This window comes from Paraphaeosphaeria sporulosa (assembly GCF_001642045.1).
Source record: "Paraphaeosphaeria sporulosa strain AP3s5-JAC2a unplaced genomic scaffold CC84scaffold_3, whole genome shotgun sequence".
In the NCBI taxonomy this organism is placed as follows: Eukaryota; Fungi; Ascomycota; class Dothideomycetes; order Pleosporales; family Didymosphaeriaceae; genus Paraphaeosphaeria; species Paraphaeosphaeria sporulosa.
The window spans coordinates 455769-467910 of record NW_017253362.1 but is presented as its reverse complement, the minus strand read 5'-3'; the positions used below and the strand labels follow the sequence as shown (position 1 = coordinate 467910).

Genomic DNA, 12142 nt, shown 5'->3' with positions numbered 1-12142 from the left:
CGGAATGAGGGTGAACACCTCGGCGGGGGGAGTTGGGACCGTGTAATGGGCTCTCTCCCAGGACAGCGTGGGCAAGGCGATGTGCTGGGGAAAAGTGACAGGGCAAGCACAGGCGTCAGAGAGTGCAAGGTTTCATTTCCACTAACCCTCAGAGGTCATCTCCGCGCATGGGCGCCAACGTCGCTCATGGCAGCACCGTGTCTGCAGGGAAGGCCTTCCGTGGGCCAGCTGCCGGCTGCCGCGACGCGCCCAGAGCGTGCGGCTGGTCTCTGCTGCGGCCTCACGACTCTGCGATGGCGCGCGACGGCGTGTGATGGGGGAGCGTCGTGGACCTGCGACATGGAAACAGTGCACCGCCGAAACGGGCGCTAGGCGGTCGCAGCCGGCATGCCGCTGTTTCGAAAGACGGTCGGGCGCGTGCAGGCTGCATAGGCAATCGAATCGTCCTCTTCAGAAGCTCAAGACCGCCGGCGACTCAGCAGCGACAAGTCGCATTGTGCACTGCAGCTGGCCGGTGGGAGGCAACAGCGACCGCGCGCCCGGCATAGTGAATCAGAACAGAAAACTGATTCAGTCGAGCAGTAGCTCAGGGCTCATGACTGGCCAATTGCACGGTCGCCAGTGCCCGCGCTCCAAGACGAATCCTTCAAGAGCACAAGAACCTTAATGCTCTTAATGCTGCGCGACCTATAGCTATTTTCGCACGCGTCCATGCCCCCTCAGCCGGTCCCAGGTTCGCCCCTTTGGAACGACGGCGGGAGACACGCCTGGAGACGACTCTCTGCCTTGCCCACGAGCTCGTCGCCATGCGGAGAGAGGTCGGCGGACTCGCATTCGACAGCGTTCGTGGCATATTCTGAGCGGGCGGCGCCCTGGTACCTTGCAGCTGGCCCGCTAAAAGATCCAATCGCGCTGATCCGCGTACCGAAGGCGTGGGCCCCTTTCCACGACCCCTGGACGGACCATCCTCGACCGCCCCTCAAACGAATAGCGCTCGCCGACGATCGTGCTCTGTTGCGACACCGCCAGCTGGACGCTGTGCATATTCCTTAATATTGTACCTCAGAGAGGATATTGCTTATCTCAGCAAGCTTCCGAGTAAAGTAACAGGCACGACTTAGCGCCCTGCGTTTGTGTTAATTAAGCACACATCGGCGTGGCTTCCTGGCCTGCAAGCCTTTTCCTTGCAGCTGCAGCACACCAACGGAGCATACGCAACCCACTGCTCGGCGCGGGTGGCACTGTGTTGCACTCTGCATTTGCTGGCAGAAAGCCCGACGAGCTCTCATGTCGACGACAGCGCTATTGACGGGAGGATTGCATTGAGCTGCAAACAGCTTATATACCGACGACTATGCACATGCGCGGCTTCTGGAGCGAGAAGCCGCGATATCGACCATCGATCTTTTGTGTGTGGGTATCCCAGCACAACAGCCGCTCCCGAAATTGGAACGCGGCCCACAGAGAACGGTTCGGTCGTCACTCGGCTACAGTACCATCGCGATGCAATTTCACGCCCTGCAAATGTTGAAGTCATCGAAATTGAGTTGTGCTGACAGAAGCTGTCGAGACCGGGCTGCGGGTTGGCGATGGCGTTGGGTGCCTGGCCGTCCCGTCCCCGTGCGATGGAAGACGAGATGACGATCTGCTCCCGGAGCAGCATTTTGCTTCCGATCGCATCGCCTCGATCCCACTCGCCGGATGCGGCAGCCTGCACGCGTCGCGCCTGTTCGCGTGGCGGTCTGTGGTAAACAAAGCCCACGCGACGTACTGACCCGCCCTGCGTTTGTACGGATGCCGCAGGCGCGGGCTTCATCAAGCGAGCGCCGTTCGTATTGCCCCTAAATATATGTCGCTGTGAGAATGACAAGGCTGAGGCGAGCGGGCTACTTGATCTGCACCTTTGTTGGTTGTTTGTTTGCTCTCAAGGAGTCGAAAACTAATTTGCATCGTGACTGCCCGCAGCAGCCCGCACACTCAACAACCTCGCCATGCGACTTTCCAGCTTACGTTTCACATTTAATGTAGGCCAGTGTAAGCTGAACGATCCAGCGCAGAAGGATCGCGCTCGTATCCAATCGCCTAGCCTAAGGAAAACTTGCGCGATCCCTCAACAGAAGCAGCGTGTCCCCTCACGTCGCCCGGTTGTGATTCCTCGCCCGCAGCGGTTTGCCCGCAAAGTGGCTGCACACAAGTGACTTGCAATAGACGCGAATCGAGGCGGACGCCGAGAGAGGGGCAGCCGTCACCTGCTGTATGTCTCGTGTGTTGGGGTCCACCTTGTTCGACTTTTTGCCTCTCAGTTGTGGGTATCCCTGCTTCGAATCTGGTTCATTTCTATACCAGCGGGCTCAAGGGCTTGATTCGCTTTGCTTATGCGAAGCTGTTCGTTGCTTGCCGCACTCTCGTCATAATACCCCTCTTTAATCAAACCTACCAGAAATGTGGCCGCTGCAATTTTGACCCATGGCAATGGTCACTCACCAGAACCCAGCATCGTACGCAAAATATCTAAACGGCCATGCCTACATTCTCAACGTTGGTTCAGTTTCGGTCCGCATTTCAATCTCGAACTGGAAGTTATATAGACTCAATGGATCGTGTGTCGCTTCTCCGCAATGTGGTCCTAGCCCCAATCTACTTGATTGCACGGCCGAGTTTATACAACATTTCTCCACCACTGTCATTTTCACATTTTATAGATTCCAGTCCTTACAATTTGAAGCTCATTGCGGCTGTTTGTGACGTCTGACCCGCAAGACTGTGTGTTCGTACACTGGACCCAAATTTCTGGCGTGGTGCTACCGATCGAGCCGCAGGGGACGGCACCAAACTGGGAGTTCTGGAGCAGACTTACGATGAGTCATCCTGTAGTATTTCGCGCCGTTCCATGGCTGTAGAACCATAACTAGAGAGTACATCCTGCGTCCTCATAGCTACGCTGATTCCAAGTCTTGTTGTTGGCCACTGCGAGCGAGTTTTCGAGTTTACCACTTACGAGAACCTCGCTTTGCGCATCATCACTCACAGAAACAACACAGGAGCAAGCGTGTTGTAACAGATCTGGTACCACCTTATAATGATACTCGCTGGTTCTGAAGCACGACGACATCCATCGTTTGCCCATACTCCGAGTACACTGGCTGCAGCCAGACCTTCTAAAACAAGGCTAAAGTGGAGAGCATTTACTGAAGCACAGAAATGACGCGAAGAGTTCTTTCTGTTGCCACTCATGTGGATGAATTCCATGCGAGTCTGTACATATCGGCAACCGTACAGCTGGCTACTGCAGAAGAAATTAATATAAATGCTCACTGAGATGCTGAAACACAGGTATTGCAAAGCAGTTGAAATGATCACAGTGCGGGCCGATTGTGCAATTGCAACCAATTACTTCCAAACTCGCGATGCAGACCTGCAACGCTCGTGGGGTCACTCCATGCTCTCTGAAGCTGACCACTGGCGCTAAAAAGGACATTGCGTATACATGATCAAATGTGTGCATAGTCGTGTCTGCAGAGTTTGAAACTGGCCCAATTTCTACATGCTCGAGGTATCTCTGTCCATTTCGCTGCATTTGTCTGTGTGTATAAAGTCCCGGATCTGGAGCCACAGTGCTTGCAGTCTAGCCAGTCTTCCCTCATACTAAACGAGAGTAACCAGACCCGGGCTGTACTTGACCGGGAGACTCTTGACCTGCCGGACTAAGGCTGTCAAGATAATATTGGAATTGCATCCACTCATTCTGGGTGATGGTATTTGATTCATTACCGGCGCGTACCTACATAGGATGAAACAGGAGCTGTACTTGCTATTTCTCCTGAACTACATCCTCTATATGATGAGGGGTTAGCGGTTTCTCCTCGTCTTTATCCTCTTCATCTTTATCCTTCCGTCTTCTTCGCTAGAGCCACCTGGCTCCGCCGAACTAGCACTTCTCTTCTCTCGTGGTTCTCCTTGATCAGCTTTCACGACCATCTCGCTATCCTCGAACTCCTCCATTCCCACGCATCATCTGTCTGGACTAAAGTACCAAACATGAGACAGCCAGAGTAGAAATTGACTCCACATAATTCTCCTCCTTCTTTCATGCCAAAGCGGATTAATTGCAACCCGCAATAACGTGCCGTCATACAGCTAGAAAACTCCTTGGTGAGAAGAGGCTTGGTGGGAAGAGGGAAATGTTTGATGTGTTAGCTTTGGTTATTGACGCGAGGTGGTGTCCCGTGTTTCGATTAACAAAGTGGACTGCGGCTGACGCCTAGTATTGAACAAATAGAAGCGGTTCAAGGGGTTTCACATACCTCAATCCGGCCCGAGCATATTGCTGTCGGGGGGACGCTGGTAACCTGCCTTTGCCGTGCTCGAGTGTCAGTAACGAAGTGTGTCCAACCGACGGTGGGATGATTCTCGGCAAAGTAGGCTTACCAGAAAAAGTTTTTGTTCGGGAGCTCGGCACCCCACTTGGAGCTTTATGATATAGATTTGGAAAATGTGCGCTCAACGCCCACGGCAGAACACTCTGTGACGAGTTTTAATATGTCGATATATATCTTAAATTTCAGGATTTCGCATAATCTATCCAACGGTGAGATGGCCGAGTTGGTTATGGCGCCAGGTTCAGGACACTGAATCACTATTCCTGGTCACGAAAGTGGCGTGGGTTCGAGTCCCACTCTCATCACTATCGTCCGCTCGCAGAGCGGTCTTCGGGAGATTCTTTTTTGGCTTTTGGGTGTGTGGTGGAGCACTCTGTGGGCAGCTTATCGATAGCGAGCTTCCCCGCCAACATTTTTTGACTCAAGGGCCCATTTGCTCCAACACACTCGCGCAACACTGCAACGCACCACCTAGTTTCTCTGTTCACAAACGCGCCTCTCCCTCTGATACCGAGCGACTTCACGGCTTCTAGCCGTTTTCTTTTTCACCATGCCTCCCAAGCCGGCCTCCCTCCGCACCCTCCTCGACCTCACCTCTACAACCCTTGCCCTCCTCACGCACTTCCAATCCTCGCTCTCGCCCACCGCCACAGCTGACGCCTCTATCCCGCCGCCACCAAACCCCCTCCAGGCCCTCAAGGCCTGCACCTCGCTTCTAAAATCGCACACGACGACGCTCTCGCTGCTGCTCCTTACCCCCCCGCTCACACCCAGCGCGATAATCACAAAAATCGGGGATGTGAGCTCGGGCCCGCTCACGGGGCTGGTCGGCGCGGCGGTCGCGGAGGGTGAACTCGGCGACCTCATGCAGGCCGAGGTCAAAGTCCAGGTGCGGAGGTTGCTGGGGGCGTGGGGCGAGGTCGTTGGGTGTGTAGTGAGACTTGCGGAGAGGAGGAAGAAGCTCGAAGACGAAGGCGGGGCGGCGCAGGCGAAGAAGGACGACGGGCCGACTGAGGGCGAGAGGCAGGCCGTGCTTGCCGCGACCGGGGTTGTCTGGGAGGCGTGCGATGCGCTGGTCAAGCTCTGCGATGGGGGGATTGCGGGGCTGGTGGTGCGCAAAGCGGAGGAGTGGAGAAGCGTGCTGTTGGATGCGGTGGAGGAGCTGAAGGAGTGGGGTGACGATGTGGACGACGATGACGCTGAGGAGGGCGGCAGTGATGGAGAGTTTGGGGATGAAGATGAGATGTTTGGCGCGGCTAACAAGCTCGGGAAGGAGGACAAAGAATTGAAAGAGGTGTTGGACAAGAGCGTGAAGAAGCTAAAGATGGTCGGCGTGCTGTACCAGGCGCTGATCAAGAGGCGGCTGAAGACCTTCCCGAGCATTTCGCCGGCGACGGCAGCGAGTGCTAAGGGACACAAGAATCCTATGACGACGCTGGAAGAGCTCATGAAGTTGATCAAGTCGATGCCAGAGCAGGTGGACGATCTCGCGAGCGCATTCTACGATCTAGACGCAGACGAAGCCAAGACGATGCTAGACAAGTGTTGCGGAGAAGCCAAGAGTGCTGCTACTCTGGTCAAGCAGAACTGGTCGGGCAATGACGACGAGTTCACGGCGTGGTCGACAAAGTGGGTGGATGCTCTCAACGCACCTTGAGTGCCAACTAGCTACGGTACGTTACTTCTTTTTCTCTTTCCTCCTGCAATATGATGACACATTTTACCCTGAACATGATGAGGGTTATACGCAACATTCCAATTGTTCCTACTGATAGCAACATCAACGTTTTTATTACTTCCTGGCCAAGCTGCTTCACCTCACTGACGCATGGCTAGGTAGTAACGCCTCAAATCCTGCCGGACGGGTCAGCGGCTGACACAAAAACCTGGACTTTGGGATACCTTATCTTGTAGACACTTACTGTATAAAACGGCCACAAAAGAGTTGCCTGATAGTCGACCCCGAAGTTTCATGGCCGAAGCATCCAGGTTTTGCTGTCACCCACTGTGGATCCTGGCATTCGAAGCCTATGGGACGCCGGTACCATGATTCCCACGAAACAACAGACCAGATACGAGTACTCCTTACCCCAGCTTTGACTGGATCAAAAGGCTTGGTCGAGAAGAGGTAAATTATCTAATTGGCAACTTGAAGAACGAGATAAACCCCAAAAGTCTTTCCCGGAGCTCGAAAGACTCCAACCCGTCGATCAAAATCCATGCACCATATCTTGTTCACACCCATCCTGAGCGCATCTTGGAGTTCACCAATCTCCACGCATGTTCCACCCCACTCCTCTACAGCTCTGATCCAACCGTCATGCTCCGCCTCCAACTTCGCCTCCAACCCCTCTGCCGCAACGGCACCCAATTCGTTCGGAGGGCATGGCAGCTGGCAGCGGCCGCAATGAAGCGCAGGAGATCCTCGCAGTTAGTGGGCCAAGTGCAGGTTCCATGATGCAGGCACCTTTGGTAGGAGAGCTGCTTGCCAGTCACACCGCGGCACCTGTGCTAGTGTACGATCTTGCAGGGCCATTTTCATGACATTAGCAACAGGCTTTTCGCCCAACGTCGCCTGTGAAGACCTGGACTCTACAGCCCAACTCGCACATATCACGAGTCTCTCGGGGCGGAAGGCACGGGTCTCTCCGTTTCAAACCTTCACGGGCATATCACGAGGGAAGTTCATTGTTTCTTTCATAGTGGAATGTGTGCTCGATGAGTTTGCTCAACGTACGCACTGGTGATAAAGAAGCTCTGCCGCAACTTTGCATACACTCGATGGAGATCCGATAGAGGCGGAACTCTGATAGGCAAAACCAACGTCAAGCACAAGGAAAAGCAGCCCTGGAAGGTGTGTTCCGATTGTTCTTGATTTGTGGTGTCTTGCGTGCTTTGGTAGGGGCTTGTGTTCAAGGCCAAAACACGAGAGTTGGATAAATCACTACTCTGGAACCAAGTACGTTGGCAGTCTCCTCACCAAGAAGCGAAGAGTTCTGGTGCAATGAATAATCAATCAGTCATAGTGGCTGCCACTCAAAACTGGACTCTTGTGCAGTTGTGCAAGTATAATTTAATACTCTATCCCGATGTTTCATAGTCACAGAAAGTCTACTTATAAATTTTACCCGCTGTGCACCTTGTGAAGTGATCCTGCGTGGATTGAAGTGTACGTTCATGATTGAGGAAGTAATTGCATGTGAAGCCCCAAACGATCACCGCATCCTGACCCATCCTTCCTCAACTGTCTCTCCTGCAAAATGTTGGTGACGCGTACCTTACGTACGATAACTACCCTAGAAGAGTTACTCTAGCGATCATTGACTATGATCATCTCCAAAGGTTCCTTGTAAAACTGACTGCGGTTCTTGTACAGATAATCGAACCCCTAAAAGCCTATCTACACTAGTGTCTTGCTGAAGGTGCGCTATGCGAATTCGATGAGCATGTCAATACCTTTGTTTGTTATCTGTATCATTGTAAGACGGCCATCAGAACACTTGCCACATCCGGCGCCGGCAGCATCCAGATTCTTGAGCCTTCGAAAAGCCCATCCTCGACCACCCACCGTTGGCCTAGCCATTCTACCTCGGGCCACTTTTCACTCGTAGAGCTCAGTGTGACTCTGTCATCGTTGTCTTTTGCCGTTTACGACGCCACTCTTGGCCAGCCACATAGCACCAGAGTGAGTGGTCAAAACCGCACTAGTGTTCTTGCTTGCCTCGCGCATGCACTCCAAGCTTTCTTCCTTTAACAGCTCCGTGGTCTGGGCCGCCAGTCAAAAGAATATCAAGATCTAAAGGCGCATCCTCATAGGGGTGCTTCGGGACCACATGCATGCTAGGTGTAATCATTGTTGCGTTGAAAGAAGAAGAGACGTAGAGACATTCCATAGGGGTTGTTTATCTAAGAAGTGATTTATAGTCAGGATTGATCTGCGCGCGTTGATGGCCATGATCTCCGGCGTCTGGAAAATAAGAATGTCGAGACTGGAGAGATCGCTGAGCTAGACGTTTTCGCAGAGAACACCGACGCGCAGAGGCTTTTGGGTGTTGTTTATTGGAGATTGAGCGACGACGTAACACGGACTGTGAGGGCGCTTGCGCCAAGCGCCTTGCAGAGGAGGTTGTTCAAATACATCCTGGTAAGACTTGGTGGATTGAATCTGATCGCAGTTACCTCTGGGGCGCTGCCATAGATTCAGGTAGATGTCATGCTGGTGTTGTCTAATCGTCGCCTAGGTGGTGCTTGTTCGCCACTGAACGCACTCTTGTTGGAACCTGCTCAAACACTCGCACCATACGTTGACTTCCAAACTGTGAGCATGCAGGAAGAAGGCTGCTCATTTATTTTGTGGTTGCATTGTGCTCAGACGGATCGGGTATTGGGAAGTTTCCGTGCCGGCTTGCGAAGTACCATTAATCCTCATTGAATACTTTCTCTGAGTGGCACTGAATAGGCAAGCGGATGCAATGCCATCCCTAGTATTGATGGGAATTCAATGCAGCATAGTAGCATACAATGCATGATCATGATATATCAGGTCGTAGCAAGTTGGAGCCTAATTTAATCTGATTCGGGGCATTCCTTCGACCTGTCTCGGTACAAGTGTGTATACCGGGAAAATAGTGAATTTCACACGTCCCAAGACTCATGCGCTCTATCATATTTAGGTATTATGAGTGCTGAGAATGTTCTTGACCTTCAGATCCGCTCATGCTACCTATATGCAGGCTCCGAGGGGATTACGCACCTTGGAAGGTGACATGATAGATATTTCGATGAACGGTCCTGCCGTGATTCTACCTTACATGACAAGAGGCCACATAAATATTTGCTAGGAAATATTTATCCAGATTTGAGATTGTAGCATGACAAGTGAGCCGATGATCGGCATATCTGACTAACCAGCACTCGCTGTTTGCTACACCGATTCACCGTGTCCAACGTTTTTTTAGCGCCCGAACCCCGCAGATTGGTCGACTAGTGGACGAGGAGGATCACGCTAATACCCACGTGTGGACCAACAAACGCGCATCCGTCGGCAGCTACCCGGTTACGACTTCTTCGGCCGTTAAAACCTGCTTGTCTCGCCCCGGCTCGAAGTTCGTATTTGTCTACTTGCTTTTTCAAAGTCAAGCTTCTACACTCGTTCCAATTGGCGAGCTGTTCGAGACATCTCAGCGACCATGGCAGCGGACTCGTACACCCTGGGCATTGCCCTCTTCGCCGCGATAGGAACATTTCTCTTCGTCAGTATGAGTTCCGAATACAATTGCGTCATCTGACGAAGTAGGGTTTTGATACTGGTATCGCAACAACTACTATTGCCCATCAATCGTTCCTCGACTACATGCACAATCCCACCAAAGCAATCACTGGAGCCGTGGTCGCAGTTTATATTGCTGGCGAGGCGGGGGGTGCAATATTGCAAACGCTTATCGGTGACCAATTGGGACGCATTCGATTCATGCAACTTATGTGTGTCATCGTCACAATAGGTACCGTCATACAAACAGCTAGTATCAATATGGGCATGTTTCTAGCTGGTCGCGTTCTGGCGGGATTCGCAGTCGGGGGCCTAGTCTCAACAGTGCCTATATATTTGAGCGAAATCTCCGCGCCTCAGACACGAGGAATGATAGGCGGGATCTCTGGGTGTGGTAAGCACAAACGTGATCTCACAACCAATGGTTTTGTCGTAGCTGACGCATGTTCTGAGGCATCTCTTTTGGCACCATGATGTCAAACTGGGTGGGTTTCGCCTGTAGTTATGCTCCATATGGACCACAACAGTGGCGTCTGCCTCTGGGCATCCAGATTCCATGGGGTATCATAATGTTCGTTGGGCTCGCAACGTTCATGCCCAACTCACCCCGTCAGCTCATCCGGCAGGGCAAGGTCGAGTTAGCACGTTCGCAATTCGCTCGTATACGACGTGACCTCTCTTTGCACGAGCTGAACGAGGAATTTGCCCTGATGCACGCTCAGATTGAGTATGAAATGGAGCGCGAGATCACCTCATATCTTGAGGTGTTCAGACTCTATCGTCACAGAGCATTGGTTTCTATTGCGGTTCAGACGATGACCAGCTTGACAGGAGATAAGTCACCAAGTACCTTCTCATGTCTCTACAGGCTGACCAAGCCCCACTCAATGTTATTCAGTACTTCCAGACCATCAACTACAAGTCACTTGGCATCGAAGCGCACATGATCTTGGCTCTGGCCGCTATCTACGGCACGTGCGCCTTTGTATCCAATGCCATCACGACGAGGTATTTGACCGACCAGTGGGGCCGTCGGAAGATGATACTCTGGGGCCTTGGAGGAATCGTCGTCATCGAAATATACGCTGCAGTCATGCAGCGCGAATTCCAGGATACGAATAATCGCCTCGGCAAAGGTTTTGCCATTCTCGGCATCTACCTCTTCGTGGTCTGGTACTATGGCCTTCTGAATAGCACTACATGGCTATATGGCTCGGAGGTGCTCCCAATGGCTCTCAGGAGCAAGATCATGGGTTGCGCAGCAGCCAGCCATTTTATCGTTAATGTTGCCATCACTGAGGCTGCACCGACAGCACAGGCGAAGCTGAGAGAGAACTATTACTATGTGTTCGTGGGCTGCTCATTCTTCTTCTTCATAGTGGCATACTTCTACTTTCCAGAGACGCGGTTAAAGAGCCTTGAAGAAATTGCTGCCGCGTTCGGCGATGAGGTGGTTCTGGTTGATGAACATACAGTGGAAGCAGAACACCAGAAAATGGTAGACGAAAGACGCGAGGAGGGATTCGTTGAGCGTACGCCATAGGCTCACACCTAGATATCCGAGCTCATAGCCAACAATCTCATACCAGTAAAGTGGGCACTTCGCAAACCCAAACCTGCTCGATGGGGGACGGTATTGTCTCCCCCCGATGGTCTAATAGCTGCAATAGACAATGTCTCTCCAATGTGCGAGCTACCCAAAGGCACTGCACTCCCACCCATATCTACATGGTCCGACGCTATGTTCAGTCAATGGCGTCACGAATGCAGAATCTTTGCGATTGAAACTGGCAAACCTGCTTCTGATCTCAAGTACATAATCAGGCACGAGGTCGTCAACACTAAATCATTGGCGCTTATCAAGGAAGCGGTGAAGCGACAGTTCTATGAATTCCCTGATACAGATAGCAGTATAACAGTCAAGGTAGACTCACCGAGGGTAAGCTTCTGCTCGCAGGCCCAGATGGGGTAGGGGTAGCCTACCTGCTAATGCAACACAAGGACCAGCTGGGCCACAAGGTCGTAGATCGCATCGCAATTTGGCGGGATCCCCTACCCCACGGACACTGGATGGATTTCGTAATAAATCTGATCTTCAACATCAAGAGTGCAGATGTGAGCAAAACCAAAATTGAGGCGGCCGAGGCGAATGTTGTGGAGCGATAAATGGGCGCCGTGGACAAGACCGAAAGTCGAAAAGATGGATGACGAGGACATCGCTTCCATCCTATGCATGAGGACAAAGGGTGGGTGAAACCATGATCACAGCCCTACATCAACGATATAAATTAATCTAATGATGTCTTGCTCACTCCTCTCCAACATAGACATCTAACAACCGTAACGAGTTCGTCATCCCGGATTTTGAACACAAAGCCATACCCTCGTTTCAAACGTGGATTTGGGATGTGCGAAACTCGTGGTCGCACGGATTGGGGTCCAAACCCAAACTCGCATTTGCGTTTGCATCACGTGACTAAACGTTGGCGGGAAA

The 12142-nt window shown here is 52.2% G+C and overlaps 3 protein-coding genes and 1 non-coding gene across 4 annotated transcripts; 3 read left to right on the top strand and 1 right to left on the bottom strand.

Annotated features, from left to right (window-relative positions):
* Nucleotides 1-2082: 2082 nt before the first annotated feature.
* CC84DRAFT_1173538 (uncharacterized protein) lies at nt 2083-3478 on the bottom strand (the record flags this gene model as incomplete). The annotated part of the gene is made up of 5 exons (XM_018180043.1): nt 2083-2326; nt 2530-2680; nt 2858-2922; nt 3029-3155; nt 3316-3478. The coding sequence occupies 5 exons, from the start codon at nt 3476-3478 to the stop codon at nt 2083-2085; spliced, it is 750 nt and encodes a 249-aa protein (XP_018038318.1).
* Nucleotides 3479-4587: 1109 nt separating this feature from the next.
* Nucleotides 4588-4684, top strand: CC84DRAFT_t40. The gene has a single exon. It is a non-coding gene; the product is annotated as a tRNA-Leu (tRNA).
* A 245-nt stretch (nt 4685-4929) lies between these two features.
* CC84DRAFT_1087329 (uncharacterized protein) lies at nt 4930-6036 on the top strand (the record flags this gene model as incomplete). Its single annotated transcript, XM_018174198.1, has 1 exon — nt 4930-6036. One exon carries the CDS (start codon nt 4930-4932, stop codon nt 6034-6036), a length of 1107 nt encoding a protein of 368 aa, XP_018038317.1.
* A 3390-nt stretch (nt 6037-9426) lies between these two features.
* CC84DRAFT_1140333 (general substrate transporter) lies at nt 9427-11247 on the top strand. Its single transcript, XM_018176281.1, has 4 exons — nt 9427-9631; nt 9676-10042; nt 10102-10482; nt 10533-11247. The coding sequence occupies exons 1-4, from the start codon at nt 9569-9571 to the stop codon at nt 11189-11191; spliced, it is 1470 nt and encodes a 489-aa protein (XP_018038316.1). The 5' UTR covers nt 9427-9568; the 3' UTR covers nt 11192-11247.
* Nucleotides 11248-12142: the final 895 nt, after the last annotated feature.